General features: G+C 44.4%; 2 protein-coding genes across 2 annotated transcripts in view; one reads left to right on the top strand and one right to left on the bottom strand.

Moving 5' to 3' along the window:
* Dtx4 (deltex E3 ubiquitin ligase 4) overlaps nt 1-4377 on the top strand; it is a 33237-nt gene extending 28860 nt beyond the window's left edge. Inside the window, exon 9 of the mRNA XM_021194690.2 lies at nt 3118-4377. Coding sequence (XP_021050349.1) covers nt 3118-3351 — 234 coding nt within the window. The 3' untranslated portion in view covers nt 3352-4377. The remainder of the gene's footprint in view (nt 1-3117) is intronic.
* Nucleotides 4378-7499: 3122 nt separating this feature from the next.
* On the bottom strand, nt 7500-11871 carry LOC110333319 (macrophage-expressed gene 1 protein). Its single transcript, XM_021214909.2, has 2 exons — nt 11764-11871; nt 7500-11473 (listed from the first exon to the last, which is right to left on the bottom strand). Exon 2 carries the CDS (start codon nt 11442-11444, stop codon nt 9282-9284), a length of 2163 nt encoding a protein of 720 aa, XP_021070568.1. The 5' UTR covers nt 11445-11473; nt 11764-11871; the 3' UTR covers nt 7500-9281.
* Between the last annotated feature and the right edge of the window lie 2644 nt (nt 11872-14515).

Genomic DNA, 14515 nt, shown 5'->3' with positions numbered 1-14515 from the left:
TACATAGCAAGAACCAGTCTCTCCTCCCCTTCCCCCCCACCTTGTGTTGCATGAGTATGGTTTCCATGGCATTACATGCACTTATGTGACACAGTGTGCACATGAAAGTCCAAGGATGACTTTCAGGAGTCAGTTCTCACCCTGCCGTCTTGTTTCTTGCTGCTGCATTGACTACTCCAGACTAGCTGGCCTGAGAGCTTCCAGGTGATTCTTCTGTGTCTACCTCCTATCTCCCCACAGGAGCGCCAGGATTGCAGATGTGCATCACTGCCTCTGATTTCTAACGTGGGTTCTGGGGATCTGAATTCAGGCCATCAGACCTGCACATCAAGTACTTTCACTCACTGAGCCACCTCACCAGCCGGATTAGAATGTTTGTGCAGGTGGTTGGGAGTGGAACAACTTTTTTTTCTTCTTCTCAAAATCTTATTGGCAATGATTCACCGACTCTAGGATCCTTATCTAGAGCCCTGTTATTTTAGAGCTGGTCCTGGGAAATACCAGTGTTGACTCCTAAGAGCTTTATAGAAACTCAGAACTGGAAATTGTTTTACCTTCTTAGGATCCCTGGTTGATCTGATCTGAACACACACTGAAGCATAAGCCAAATGTTCTGGGATCCTAATTGGTGGGAGATTATTTTATTTGTTTTCAGGATTCCTTGTAACTCACGATCAGGGTTCTAAATAGTGTAATTGAAATAACTGGGCTTTCAGAATCTTGCCTGCTGCTAAGAGGGCGAAAAACCACTTGTCTCGGGGAAGTGTTGGGGAAATGCAAGAGGCAAGCTTTTAGTCAGCTTCCTTTCAAGATCTGAGAAGTTTACTCAACCAATGTCTGTCTTTCTGCATCGCGTGTTAGTGGTTATGTTGCCGCTGTGGGTCAAAGTTCAAGCATATGTAAACATATCTGGGTTGTTCTAGCAAACTACCACAGACTGTAGACAGAGTGGTTCATAAACAGCAGGTCCTTATTTCTCACAGTACTGGGGTTTAGGAGGCCCAAGATCAAGGTGCTGGCAGATTCAGGATCTGGCAAGGATTCACTTCCTGCTCATAGACAAAGCCTCTTCTCTGTGTCCTCGCCAGGGAGAAACGGCAAGAATTCCCTTTGCCAGCCTCCTTTTCTAAGCGTGTTAATCTCATTCACTGACATTCATTCTCATGACCTAATAGACCCCAGAAAGTTCCATATTCTAATACTCAACTTGGAGGTGTTGGTAAGAAGTTTCCATGAATTTGGGGGAGGGACACAAGCATTCACCCGAAGACTCCTCATGTGTCTTCCTGCTATGGAAGCCAAGCTGAAGCCTAAACAAGACTTTAGGGTGGTCCCCACGGACATCTGACACAGGATTCAAATTGATAAGGAAAACCCTAGACCACAGGGATACAAGAAGATAGGGCATCTTCATGATAAACAAAATTAGCAGTTTGAGATTCCCATAAAATAGGAAAATATCCCTACTCAGGGTCGTATTGAGCCTGGCTTATCATGATTTTAATATTCTTATTGAAGATACATCGCATAGAAGAAATAGCTCTGTGTGAACAACCTTTACACCAAGCGTTAATTGTGCTGGATTTCTTGATTCTCAGCTAGCCAGAGGTTTCAACCAGAAGAGTAGGGGCTTCCATTCCTTCCCTGTATCTCATAATACACCCTATTTTCTGTCCTGCTTCAGTGTCAAGGGGCGTGGCTATGCTCTGTCCTTCCAGGGAGGCAGAGGATAGTTTGTAACAAAGAAACAGCAGTATCAAGAAAGATTCAGTAGTGCTCCGTACTCAAACTAAGAGTCAGAATTAAGGCAGGCAGTGTTCCACCGAGAAACAAATTTCTGTGCCTCAGCCCTAGGTCTGCAGCCAAATGTCTCCACTGTAAAGTCTGCTGCTAAGACTTCAGTCAGAGTTCCATTGGTAGAACCCATGCCTATCATGTAGCCAATCCTGGCTTCCATCTCTGGTACTTATAACCAAGCCACTTGCACATGCCTGTAATCTCAGCTCTGCTGTTCAGGGTCATCCTTTGCTACCTGTTAAGTATGAGGCCAGGCTGAGGTACATACGACGGTCTCAAACAAGCACAAGACCACATTCATGTTTGCAAGGGCTTCCTTAGACCTTCTTTATTTAACAACAGATCCCAAATCCTTGGACTTAGGCACATTCACCATCTTGAACTCTTGCTTTAAGTGGCCAGATCCACTCAGCTCGTTTCCTCCCTGCCCTACATTCCAAGCCATTTGATCCTTTGATAAGCCCTCCAGTAGGCCGCTGCTTCTTTTTTCCTGATATCATGTCAGTTATCCCAAACTCTATTTCAGGGATAGAGCTCCTTTGGTTAAAAGAAATTAAAATTAAAGTTTATAGGAACACATCCATGTTTCAGTGGACTTTCCTTTTCTTATTTACAAAGTGTGCTTGTCTTAGCAAAATATTAAAAAAATACAAAAACAAAAACAAAAACAAAAAGCCCCCAAAACAAAAAACCCTTACAGTACAGATTTAAACCATCTCCTCTCACCAATTCCCTTAGCAATGCCATTATTAGTTAATGTTCTTCCTACCCACTGGTCCATGACCCTAAACTTTGGCTTTGTTGCAGGTTGGGTATAATAACACCAAGGGCTTTGAAGCTGGGTCATACTTTTATTTCTGCCACTTACTAATGATGGTTTAGTGAGAGATCCTGCTAAAAAAAAACAACAAAACAAACAAACAAACAAACAAACACAGGGTGGAGACCACCCTAGTAAACCATACAGCTTCAACCAGTGGCCTCCAAATACATATACATACAGTTGTAGGCATCCATACATTCACACATGCTAGTACTACGCATGCACACAACCCTTGGGGTGGGTGATAGAGCTGCCATTTTATAAACAGATCTCATGCAGATGTTTGAATTTGTCAAAAGTTACCCAGTTTTTCAGTGGCGGAGGTGAGATCCAATCTGTAGTGCTCAGTGTCCAATTTCATATCGTTCTTTTCTGGGTTGCTTAGGGCATCATGATGGAGGAAGGGTTGGGGACATCAGGACAAATCCACCATCTGAAGACTGGTGTGTAGTTGTGACTGAACAACTTCCTGTGGTCTCTCATCCTTGTTGTCCTAGGTTCTAAAGCTGCTTCTAGTAGCCTGGGACCGTCGTCTCATCTTTGCCATTGGAACCTCCAGCACCACGGGCGAGTCCGATACTGTCATCTGGAATGAGGTTCACCACAAGACAGAATTTGGCTCTAATCTCACTGGCCATGGCTACCCAGATGCCAATTACCTGGATAATGTGCTGGCTGAACTGGCTGCCCAGGGTATCTCTGAAGACAGCACTTCCCATGAAAAAGACTGAGGTGGGAGGGTACTGGGGACCACAGGGCAGGAAATGGAGAGAGTCAAGGTCGGGCTTGATGCCATGCCTCCTGACTCCCTCATTTCCCTTCTTGTATTATCCCCATCTCTCATCCCTCTCAGTCACAGAGGGAGCTAGATTAAGATGATGTCATTCATAAACTTCATCCAATACGAACAAGACATGGGATGAGGGCCAACCTCCTTCTGTCCCCATGAAGTCTTCAGTACTGAGTAGTCAAGAACCTGCACCTCTCCCTACCCCTAAGCAGGGGGTATGTTCAGCATATTTAATGCATGAGCACTATTGAGGTACTCCGTATCCTGGCCTTGTGAAGCTGAGATCCCTCTCCTCAGCTGGCTTCTTGCTGCTTCCACTCTGCCTTGAGAGTGGAGTTTCTGCTTATTTTCTCCTCCACTGGAGTCAGGGAGCTCTCACTGTGCACAATTGGGGAGAGAGGTGTAGACTGCTGTGACATCAGAAATTGGATGCCTTGGTGCAGTGTAAGGAAGCAGTTCATGTTAAGAGGGTCAGAGTCAAATGCCTCTGGGAGGAGCCTGGGCCCTTCCTTCCTCCTCATCCATTGACCTGTCCGTAGGCATCTGATTCTCTCAAGTTGGTGGAAGGACTCGGATTCCTCTCTGGGGTGGTATCCCATGATGCTGTTTCCAACCAACCTCTCTCTGATCCAATCAGAGACTGTATCCCACTGAGCATCTGCACTATCCTCAGGGAGAGGAGCCCATAGCCTTCTTCCCAACTCATTTCAAACCAGCTCAGTTTCATCAAGTCACTGTGAGTTGGAGCCCACACCAGGCTCTTTGTCATCTGTGTTTGTGCATATGTTTGTGTGGGTGTGTGTGCATTATTGGGCCAAGTTATTGGGAAAGTCCCATCATGTCTCTGAATTCTGTTTCACATGCCAAATCCCAATTCTGTTGGGGATCCTATAGTAAAGGTATGGCCCTTTGACTTTTCTCACCCTTTGCCAGCCCATCTCATGATAAACTTGGGCCCTAGTGGACACAAAATTGTACTTGGGAGGATGTGCTGATTCAAGAGCTAGACTGACCCTTCTCCTTCTTATTAATATTAGATCAGAGCCCGCTTCCACCCAGTCTTCTTTATATAAGAGCGCAACTCATCTCCCCACAGATTCGCTAATTCAAGACCAGAGATATTACTGTTCTCTGTCCCAGCCCCTTGCTCCAGCCTCCATCTAGCACAGATTGACCAGAACCATGGTGGCAGAAGCCTCTTTAGTTCATTCCTAACACAGGAACACATTCTGGTCTTCTCTAACCAGCATCTGGGTGGTGTCCCAAGATCCAGTCTATCCCCAACAACTCAACTTTGGCTCCATTAAAGAATGGATTAGGTGTCAGGTAAGAGAGAATGGAGAATCAAGAAGGGAAAATAACTTCCCCTTTGGAAGTGGGTTCTTTGAACTTTGTGTTTGTGGAAAGTTCATCTGGATACTAATTTGAACTTATATACCTCGTGTCTCGAGGGATTGACTATATATATCATATGATTTGAAACGTTTTGATGCTTGGTAAAAATGAGAGAGAAATTCAACAACCTTCCACACTGGTACTTAAGTTAGAACTGGAGTCCACATTTTCATGCCACCCTGCACCAGAGATGCCTCCTGTTGGGCTTCCATCCTTGTTGATATTGCTGTGGCCAGTAGAATCACCCAAGTGTCCCTAACCCACTTCCCTGGTGCTGAGTTTTCACTCTACAAATGGCTAATGGAATTTGAATAGCCTCCCACTAGGGGGAGCTGTGGTAGGCGGGAATGTTCTGCCTGTCCTATCAATGGGAGGCCATTTTGTCTCACAAGCAAAACAGAAGATTGCTGACTTCACTGCATCTCGGGGAAAACTTCCGCTGAAGTAGAGAAAGATACATCAGAACTAAGTGGAAGGCACGTATCCATGGGAGTCAATGCCACACCCTTTTATCAGGTTACCGAATTTCAGAGATAATCGGACCCTCATTGAGGGCTTACAATCATTTTTGCCTTCAGTTACTCTTTGTTATCCACCTTCCCTGCTTCTTGGCAACAAGGATGAGAAATGAGACTGGAAGTCCATGGATAGGAAAGTGAAGCAGTAGGAAGCGAAGAAATGAAAACAGGCTCTGAGATGTGGAAATGGCCAGTAGGGGGGATGTTTTCACGCAGCAGAGGAGGCAGATGCAGGAAAAGCGTAGCACAAGGCAGAAGGAAGAGCCTAGAAGGGCATCTCAGGGAGTGACTGTTCTAGAAGAAAGACCATTTTGAGGGTTAGTCTTCACACCTTCAAGAATTTCCCCAGAGGACTTTAAAATGTCTATGCCTCATTTCCTTATTCCCTGAGGATGCTCTGAGAGGCTACCTCAACCTCAAGTTTCACTCTTTCAGTTTTCTAGTCTGATGGAAGCTTGGCCATCTCAATAGTGTGTGGGTCAAAGCAGTCGTAGCTGGTACCTTACTCCTTCTCTTGTGCCAACCCCCAAATATACAGAATTCATTTCAATGAGATTAGGCCCTGGACACAAGTGATGTTGACCCAGAGTGTTTCCCCAGAGAAGCCCTGGTGTGCTCTACTGGGCCAAGCAAGGGGTCCCCATGCTCTTTCTTTGACAGTCTCAGCACCAGCAGCCTCCAAGGGAGACAGATGGGGTTGGAGACACAGCTTATGAGATGCTGATCCCTTGAAAAGCTTTGTGGTATATATCTGTGGTTGTCTGTGCCTTTGTGCTTCCATTCCCCTGTCCTTTTTGTAAGATTCAGACTTCTGTGTGATTTTATACTCGGGTCAAAAGTACTTGTCCTGGCATCGCATTGCTGTGTGCATGAGAGGAGTGGGAGAAGGCTGCTGTGGCCCAAGACATAACCACTGCCCCCCCCTTGCTTGTTGGCAGTCACCTATATCTCATTGGGGGTTTCTGGGCGAGGGCTGGTGAATGTCCAGATGTCAGGTGTTCTGTTTGTAACTACTGTGATTTAAAGTCGTTGGTGTTGTTCTGTGGGAGGACATCGCCCCCTGGTGCTCATGAGGTGTATGTGCAGAACAATAAACTGCAAATGAACAAGCACAAATTGTTGTTACTCCTAAGGGCCTGCTTTTGTAGAAGTGCTTTGGCATCTGTCTCAGAAGCACGAGGATTACTTCCTTTATCTGCGGGCAACCTCAGTCCAACTAGCTCGATAAAGGGAAACTCCCCTCTATTTTCTCAAAATTCCCACATCTCTTCTACCCACACATTTCACCTGACTTGACTCTGGGTTTCCCTCAAAGAAACAGGCCATAAAGCAACGGAAATGAGTATGTGAACTTGGGGGGAAAGGGTCACCTTTAAAAACATGGCTTCTTGCATGTTGGGGGATGTATGTGTGTGCGGGGATGTATGTGTGGGGAGGTGCATATGTGCAAGGAGATGCATGCTTGTATAAAGGGACACATGTGTGTGGGGTGCAGTGTGTGTGTGTGTGTGTGTGTGTGTGTGTGTGCGCCTGAAGGTCTGCTGAACCTCAGGCACACACACACACACACACACACACACACTGCTGTCTTCTACCTTACCTTTGAGGCAGAGTTCTCTCAGTGAACTTGGAAATTACCATTTTGGCTAGGATAGACTGATGGACCAATGAGCCCCAAGCGCCACCTGTCCATACCTGCTAGTACTGGGCTCCAGGTTCATACCACCATCCATGCTTTTACATGGATGCTGGGGATACATACTCAGATTCTCGTGCTCAAATAGCAGGCACACGACCGAACCAACTTCCCAGCCTTGAACACTGACCACTTAAAGGGCTCCTTATTTTCAGGCAGGTTTGTTTTTTTTTCAGGCAGTTTTTAATTTTCAAGTAAGCATTTATTATTAAACATCCCAGTAATTGTAGGAACACAAGAACAACAAGGAACTCTTGAACAACAAGTCCAGCCTCCCTCCTCCACAGACTGTCTCCATCTCTGTTATCCCATGGAGTATGGTTTTCTCAGAAACCAGCCCTGGTCTTTCTGCAGACCCCAGCCTTAATGTCAGGACTGAGCAGAGCCCAGGATACTTAGTGACATGGCTTGAGGTTGTACCGGAAACACTTGTATTCTGATTTCATATAGATGAACACCAAGGTAAAAATTTGCAGAGTACACATTTTAATGCATATTTATTCACATTTTTGTTAGTATAGTGACATGTTTATGGGACAAATATTAAAACATTCAACAGAAAGTTTCTGCGTTAAAGGTCTGGGAGTCTTCTGCTGTGCCTTGCTTTGCAGATTCAAAGAATTTACAGAAGGAAACTAGTATTTTTCAGAAAGATGACTGGCTTCAATGAAACATTAAAATATACCTCAAACCCACAATGGACACAGAGGTGAAGGAGAACATTTTAATGCTCAAGAGGCAGCTTTGATGGAGAGGTCATGCAATTAGCCCTCTTGGCTGGGCAGATTAGGGCAGAGTTCAAATTCAGTCATTCATTCCTCTCTGTATCTCAACTGGAAACGAATGAGGAATTCTCCCCCTGTTCCTGAAGGCTGAGACACTTGGAGTTCTTCAGGAGGGCCTACTCTGTGCACAAGAGCTTGCTTGTAAATGTTAAAGAGATTGCACATCATCTTTCGTAGTAGAGAAATTTCCATGGTGTAGAGAGTTAAACTTTTAGATATGAAAATTGAGCAAAACTCTTAACTATTGCCAGGTGTCAATCATGCAGCCTTCCAGATGCCCCTTAGAAGCCATCCTGGAACTGAAATACATATCACTGCCTTTCCCAGCTAACTTTGTGACATAAATTTTGTTTTGTTTTAAATCACCCCACCCCTCTTCCAAGCGGCGTAAAAGTCAAGTCCTAACAGACGGACGACAGCACTTCTCCAGTAGCTTTAGTTTTAGGGAGGAAGTGGTAAGTGCAGGCTCATTGTGACTTGCACATTTTTCACCCCTAGGCAAATAAAAGCTTCTTGCTGCAGTATAAGGTGTTTGTGTGTATCCCTGTACACCCTCAGTTGTGGTGAGAAGACGAGGAGAAAGACTGTGCATAGAGAGGAAGGAGTTATATTTTTGACACATGAACATGAAACCGTACTGCTTGATCTGTCCAAACTAGAGCTCTGTTTAGTTCTTCATTTATAACCCTGTTAATTGACAGATTTAAGAATTCAAAGTTTCCTAGAATACTCTCATCGTCTCCAGAACCCCGGTTTTTATCCTTAACTTACTACTCATTTCCTTACTGTTTCTTCATCCTTCACCCCCTAACAGAAAATTATAAGTTATGTTTTTTTTTCCCCCTGAGGATTTGTTCACACAGTTCAGAAGCCCAAGACTGACCTAGATTAGCTGTGAGGAAGTTGGGAAATGGAATTTGTACAAACTCCACCCGCGTCTGCTTCACATGCCTGTGAGGTGACTCATGGGGAGGACACTGTCAATCAACACCAAGTCCTTAAAGCTAAAGAGTAGGGGTCACGTCGGCCTCCTGTGGCATTTCAGGGCACTGTTTGCCTGTAGATTGAAACCCAGACGGCCTCTTTGAAAACACAAGAAAAGAAGTAATGTACTTAAAGCACGTACCTCTTCAGCTTACAAACTGGAAAGCCTTTCAAATTCAGACTCCAAATCCAATCTCTTCCCCCTCTCCTCATTCCACACACATGCATTCAGGTACAGACAGCTATGAGAATGGACACATACACCCCGTGGCTTAGTCCGAGTCCAGCTTTTTCCAAATGAATCATACCCCTCCTCACACCTCACTTCAAATGTCTCCTGGTGCAGAGGCCTAAGAAAATACTCCCAGGGTTGTAATACCTGCTTTCTTCCTGTTGCAACTGTCACTTCAGTCACTTAGGAAGGCAGAAGTAGAGAAAACGAAGCGAAAGATGTACTTGAAGCTGTGGCTGGAAACTGTTTCCTTGGAGACAATTAAGCTGGACTTGGATCCTGTTCTCCATCAGGGACCGATGCATCTGTTGCTAAGCTCCCAACCAAACTCTCCTGCTCCTCAATATCCTGGTATTCCTTCTTCTTGTACTTCCGAGTACCATAGATGGCCAAGGTAATGACAACTCCTAGTGCTATGGTGACTCCCAAAGTGATCCCAGCAGCTTCCCCTCCCGACAGTCCATTACTGTCCCCATGGATGACTGTCATGGCCCGACGAAGCTCCAGAGGTTCTCCCAGCTTCCACTGGTTGGTCTGAGGATCCCTAATCCAGGATCTGGCAGTCTCACTACTGGTCACTATGACAGTGTTGGTGGCAACCTGGCTCATGAGAGGTGGTTTGGTGTAAGGTGGGAGCCTGACAGGGAGCAGGGACCCTCCTGTGAAGATTCCAGCCTTGACACAGTAAGACACTTGGCATCCATCACTGATAACAGCTAGGTGTTGACTGAAGCCCCCGGGACACTTTTTCAGAGATGGTGCTCCGACGTCTTTAGCTGTATCAGAATTAACCAAGGGGTTCCCCATTATACAACTGAAGAACCCACCGAAGGGGACTGAAAACTTGTACCCCAACTCATAATCCAGAGACACACATACCTTGAGGCTTTCAAACAGGTTCAGTGGAATGTAGCCAGCTGGGCATGATGGTGCATTTGTCCTAGGGTTGATGCTCTTGTCAGTGAAGACTCCTCCAAAGAGAAGTCCTGAGTTGTCAGGTACTTGGCCAGCGGCCGCACACCAAAAAGCTCTAAATTCAGCCCTAGCCACTCGGTACACATCTTCACACACTGTCTTACAGAAAATCTTGAGGGTGCATTTCTTTTTACATTCCAGGCGACTGTAACCCTCTTCATGGGTCTGAGAGAGCAGATGGACAGGGGTATAGCCGGAAGGACAAGAGAAATCACCGGTGAGCATATTCTTCTGCATCAGGTTTTGGCAAAGACTATCACCTGACAGTTCAGTGCATTCCTGATAAACTCCACCAAAGGTGAAGTTGGTTACTTTCGCATCACACGAATCATCATCCATATTGGCTTGAAAATTAAAGTTGGGGGAATCGACATTTGTGCATCCTGGGTGAGTGTTAAAAGTATAATAGTGTCTCACAGCAGTTTCCACTGTCTTCGACAGCTTCTTCACCAAGGGACCTGGCAAGCCAGGTAACTTGTCAGGCTTAATGAAGAAATGCAGAGGCAAGCCAGCACGGTCTATTGCCACTAGGTGGTTAGTGATGCCCTTCTGCCAGGTTTCTAAGGTGATGCCTGGATAGAAGGGCACCCCTCCAAAGCTCTGCACCCTGGAGTTGGTCCTGTTCGACAGGTAGCTCTTGGTCAAAGAGGTCTGAGAAATGAAGTCTGTTTCAACTTTGAAGTTCACAATGTTTAAGAAGGCAATCCCAGCAGAAGCAGTCACAGCGTTCTGGCTGTTCTGGTTGTCCAGGAGGAAGGAGGACCTTATGTGATCCTCCTGAACCAATGCAGCCCCAGCATCCACACTAGTGATTACGTGTGTGCCATAGTTGAGGACCAAGAGCTCTGCCAGGTAGGTGGCCATCTTCGTCTGGTTTTTCTCTAGTTGGTCACAGATGTCCATAAGTGCCTTCGTAAACCCCAAGCTGAGCTCTGAAGTTGGGGTGTTTTTGACTGTGTAGATCCGATTTCTTACCTGAACCCTAGTAGTTACAGCTTGGTCCTTTACTTGAAGGGTCTTCATCCTTCGGAACTCCGAAGAGAACTTGCCGTTGACTTTGGAGAAAAGGGAGAGTTCTGTGTTGATAGAAACTGAGGTGGTACTCTGGTAATTCATCCAGGATTCCAAGATTTCTGAGTTCATCTCCAGGTTGCTCTCTTTCTGAGGAATAGTATAGACTTCATCGGGGATGATGTACTGCCCATCTTCTGTGGTCTTACAGTTCGTGTATGTCAAGTCCATCACCCGTCCCATATCTACATTTCTCAGATTATCCCAGCCTCCTCCTGGTAGGACCTCCAAGACAGGTAGTTTCAGGGCATCCTTGCACATTTGAAATCCAGTGGTACCAGTTTCTCCAAGAGGCTTGTCTGCTTCAGCATATGCTATTATCATCCAGATGAGAACCAAGGCCATGAAGCTGTTCATGGCGCAGACGGTTCCAGCCATATACCAGCCCTAAGCATTCACGAACAAGACTGGGGCAAACAGAAGGATGGAAAAGAAAGCAGTTGTTGAGACAGAAAATTCTACAGTTCTCCTAAAACCACCAGTTCCTCTTTATGCTGCTCCAGTTGCAAAATAGAGAAATGAAAGCTGGTTGGGATATTAGAGACCATTAGTACCTTATAAAAATTACTGTACTCTGGATACGTAAAGATACACTCTTCAATTCCCACCCCCCCTCCCCCCACCCCGTGTCCCTCACCCCACCTTTCTTCTACAGAGGGGTTTGGCACCCAGTAAAAGTGTGGATTTAACAACTTACCTCTTCTCTGTGAAAAGGCTCTGTCTGGCTTTTGTTTCACTCTCTTTGACTGACTTCAAAACCTGCTCTTTTCTTCTCTTGTGAAATCACAATATTAGTTTCTTTTTACTGGAAATGCTAGAGTTAGTAGCAACCTTGTGCTTATTTACATACCCCGCCTCCACGAGGCAGGCTACTCGGTGTCAAGGACAAATCTTAGATATCTCATTGGCACACTGAAGTTGGGGGTTGTCCTCTGAGAATGAAAGGGTAATAAAAAATAACCTCAGATGCATGCTTTGTGAGGTCTCATTGTTACAAACGCACACAGTCCTGGTTTGGAGGTAGACTTATCTAGGGCTGAACTGCTCAGGAAAGCATTCCATTTGCTGGAAACCCTCACCCTGAATTGTCTTGGGCATCCTGGGTGAGGGTGAGGGTGAGGGCTTCCATGCTGCTCTATTTTCCTTCTTTCAGGTAGAAATATTCAAGAGAAGACAAAAGCTACACTACAAATTTACAAAGTTTGGTTTACTCAAAGCATACAAGGGCCCAGGAGCATCTGTGTGTGTGTCTACACATTTGTCTGATTGTCTCCACGTGTACAATTTTATACTAAGCACTAACTGACCACTCGTTTAACTTTTTCATCCAAAACCTTTTTGTCAGCAAAGACACAGAAAAAAAAAGGAAAGATGTTACTTATTACATGGGTTAAAAGTACTAAAATTCATTTCTTCTATTGTCAGGAAAACATAATGAGCGCTCTTTTCTCGACACCCACCTCTTCTTTTTGTCTAGCAGTGATACTAGCTCTTTTAGATTTGTAATTCAGAGAGGTGTAGTCTGTGCTAGTGATCAAGTATCAGGATTAAGGGAGACTTAGATGAATTACATAGTTGTAACACCTGGAGTGTCCTGGTTCCTTTAGCGGTAGCCAGGAACTCTATAGCAGATAGTAAATCTTCACATGGCACCCTCGTAGCACCCCAGATCATTTTATGAGCAAGATGCAGGGCTAAGACTTTAAAAGCAGAAACATGTTTCAGCCTCGGGTAAAGACTACCACCTATGTATAGGCTGTGAAGATCTCAAGGAACTAAATTATCTCAGGCTGTCATTGAGTCAGCAACAAAGCATTTTTGAAGGACGTGAGTTTCCCTAGCCAGGCTCCAGGCTCCAGGCTCCAGGCTCCAGGCTCCAGTGGTATTCCGTAAATCCATAAAAGCCATGGGTCTACTCATGCCAAGGTGTTTGGGGAAACTGACTCACACCAGCCTCCAATGAGGAATGAGTTTGTGAACAATGTCCAAGCTATACTAAGTTGGAGAACACAGCCCAGCCACTGCAGAGGGTGCTCTAGTTCATATAAAATCAGGGGTTATATATTTATACCTCAGGAGACAGCACCTAGAGTTTAAAAGCTGAGAGTTGAATGCCCTTGAGTACTTGCAATAACTCAGTAAGTGCACACTTCTATTTTAACTGGCTTGTGCACACCCATTTGATGCCAGGCAGGCTAACAATTTCTCCTTGTTCTTTCTTTTCTAAATCACATTGAGGGATGGGGATGTGGTTATGAGGGTGCCGTGTTTATTGTGAAGGTACTAAGTCCTGAGTTTGGATCCTTAGAACTCACCTAAAATGTGCACCCAGCAGTGCATGTCTGAATCTCCAGTGCTGGAGAATACCAAGAGACTGAGCTAGAGAGTCTAGCTAAGGTGGAAAGCTTCAGGTTAAGCGAGAGACCCTGTCTCAAAAATAAATAAATAAATAAATAAATAAATGCAGTGGAGAAGCAATTCAGGAAAAATTCTGATGTCAACCTCAGCTTCTGCATGTGCCTGTGTGGGTGACCTCATTGGCACATATACCTGCATATCAGACACACACACATACACACACACATACACACACCACAGCATACACAAAATAATAAAAATAAGCTATAGATCCTGTTGAGACCTTGATATCCTGAAGCAAGAGGGAGGTAAAGTAAGCATAGATGGTTCTAGATTCAAGTCTTAGCAAATTGCTAAACAGTCTCTCACTTTTTCTGTTCCTTTTTTTTAGTATAGTTTTCCACTCTAACATCAAATAAAATGGAAGAATGACAAAATATTCTACAGACAACACAAGTTTTTCAAACAACGTTTATAATGAAAAAAAATTATTGTGTTATATGATGACATGTAAAACAATAGCATCATGAACCCAGATACAGTCAAGTATATAAAATTAGAGGCTCCAACATCAGCCCGTTGACAGTGTCTGGTCAATAGAGTTTGTTGAATAATTTTTTTACTCTTAAATTTCCAGAGAGTCTTTGATTTTCTTGCTTTTTCAACAATGATAATGTCTTAGCTATGAGGTTATTTTAAACTGAGCATTTATTAACTACGAAATAACAATGAATATCAGTTTGCATTCAGTAAAACAATTCACACAATACAGTTATATATTTTAAAATTTTTATTTTTTATTTAGAACACAATTAAAACATTTCTCTAATCTCATTCCTTCCCACAGTCCATCCCATATACCTCTCCCCACTCTCCTTCAAATTCATGGCTTTTTTTTTTTTTTTACTAATTGTTAATGCATACGTATATGTACGTGTATGTGTGTGTACATGTCTCTGTGTGTATGTGTGTATATTTGTACATGTATCTATGTGTATGTCAGTCTATGTCTATGTGTGTGTATCTGGATGTATATGTGCGTATGTGCACAGGTATGTGTATGTGTGTATATAAATATATATTCTTAAATA

The sequence above is a fragment of the Mus pahari genome, chromosome 1, assembly GCF_900095145.1.
Source record: "Mus pahari chromosome 1, PAHARI_EIJ_v1.1, whole genome shotgun sequence".
NCBI lineage: Eukaryota > Metazoa > Chordata > Mammalia > Rodentia > Muridae > Mus > Mus pahari.
This window is presented reverse-complemented; position numbering and strand designations above follow the sequence as displayed.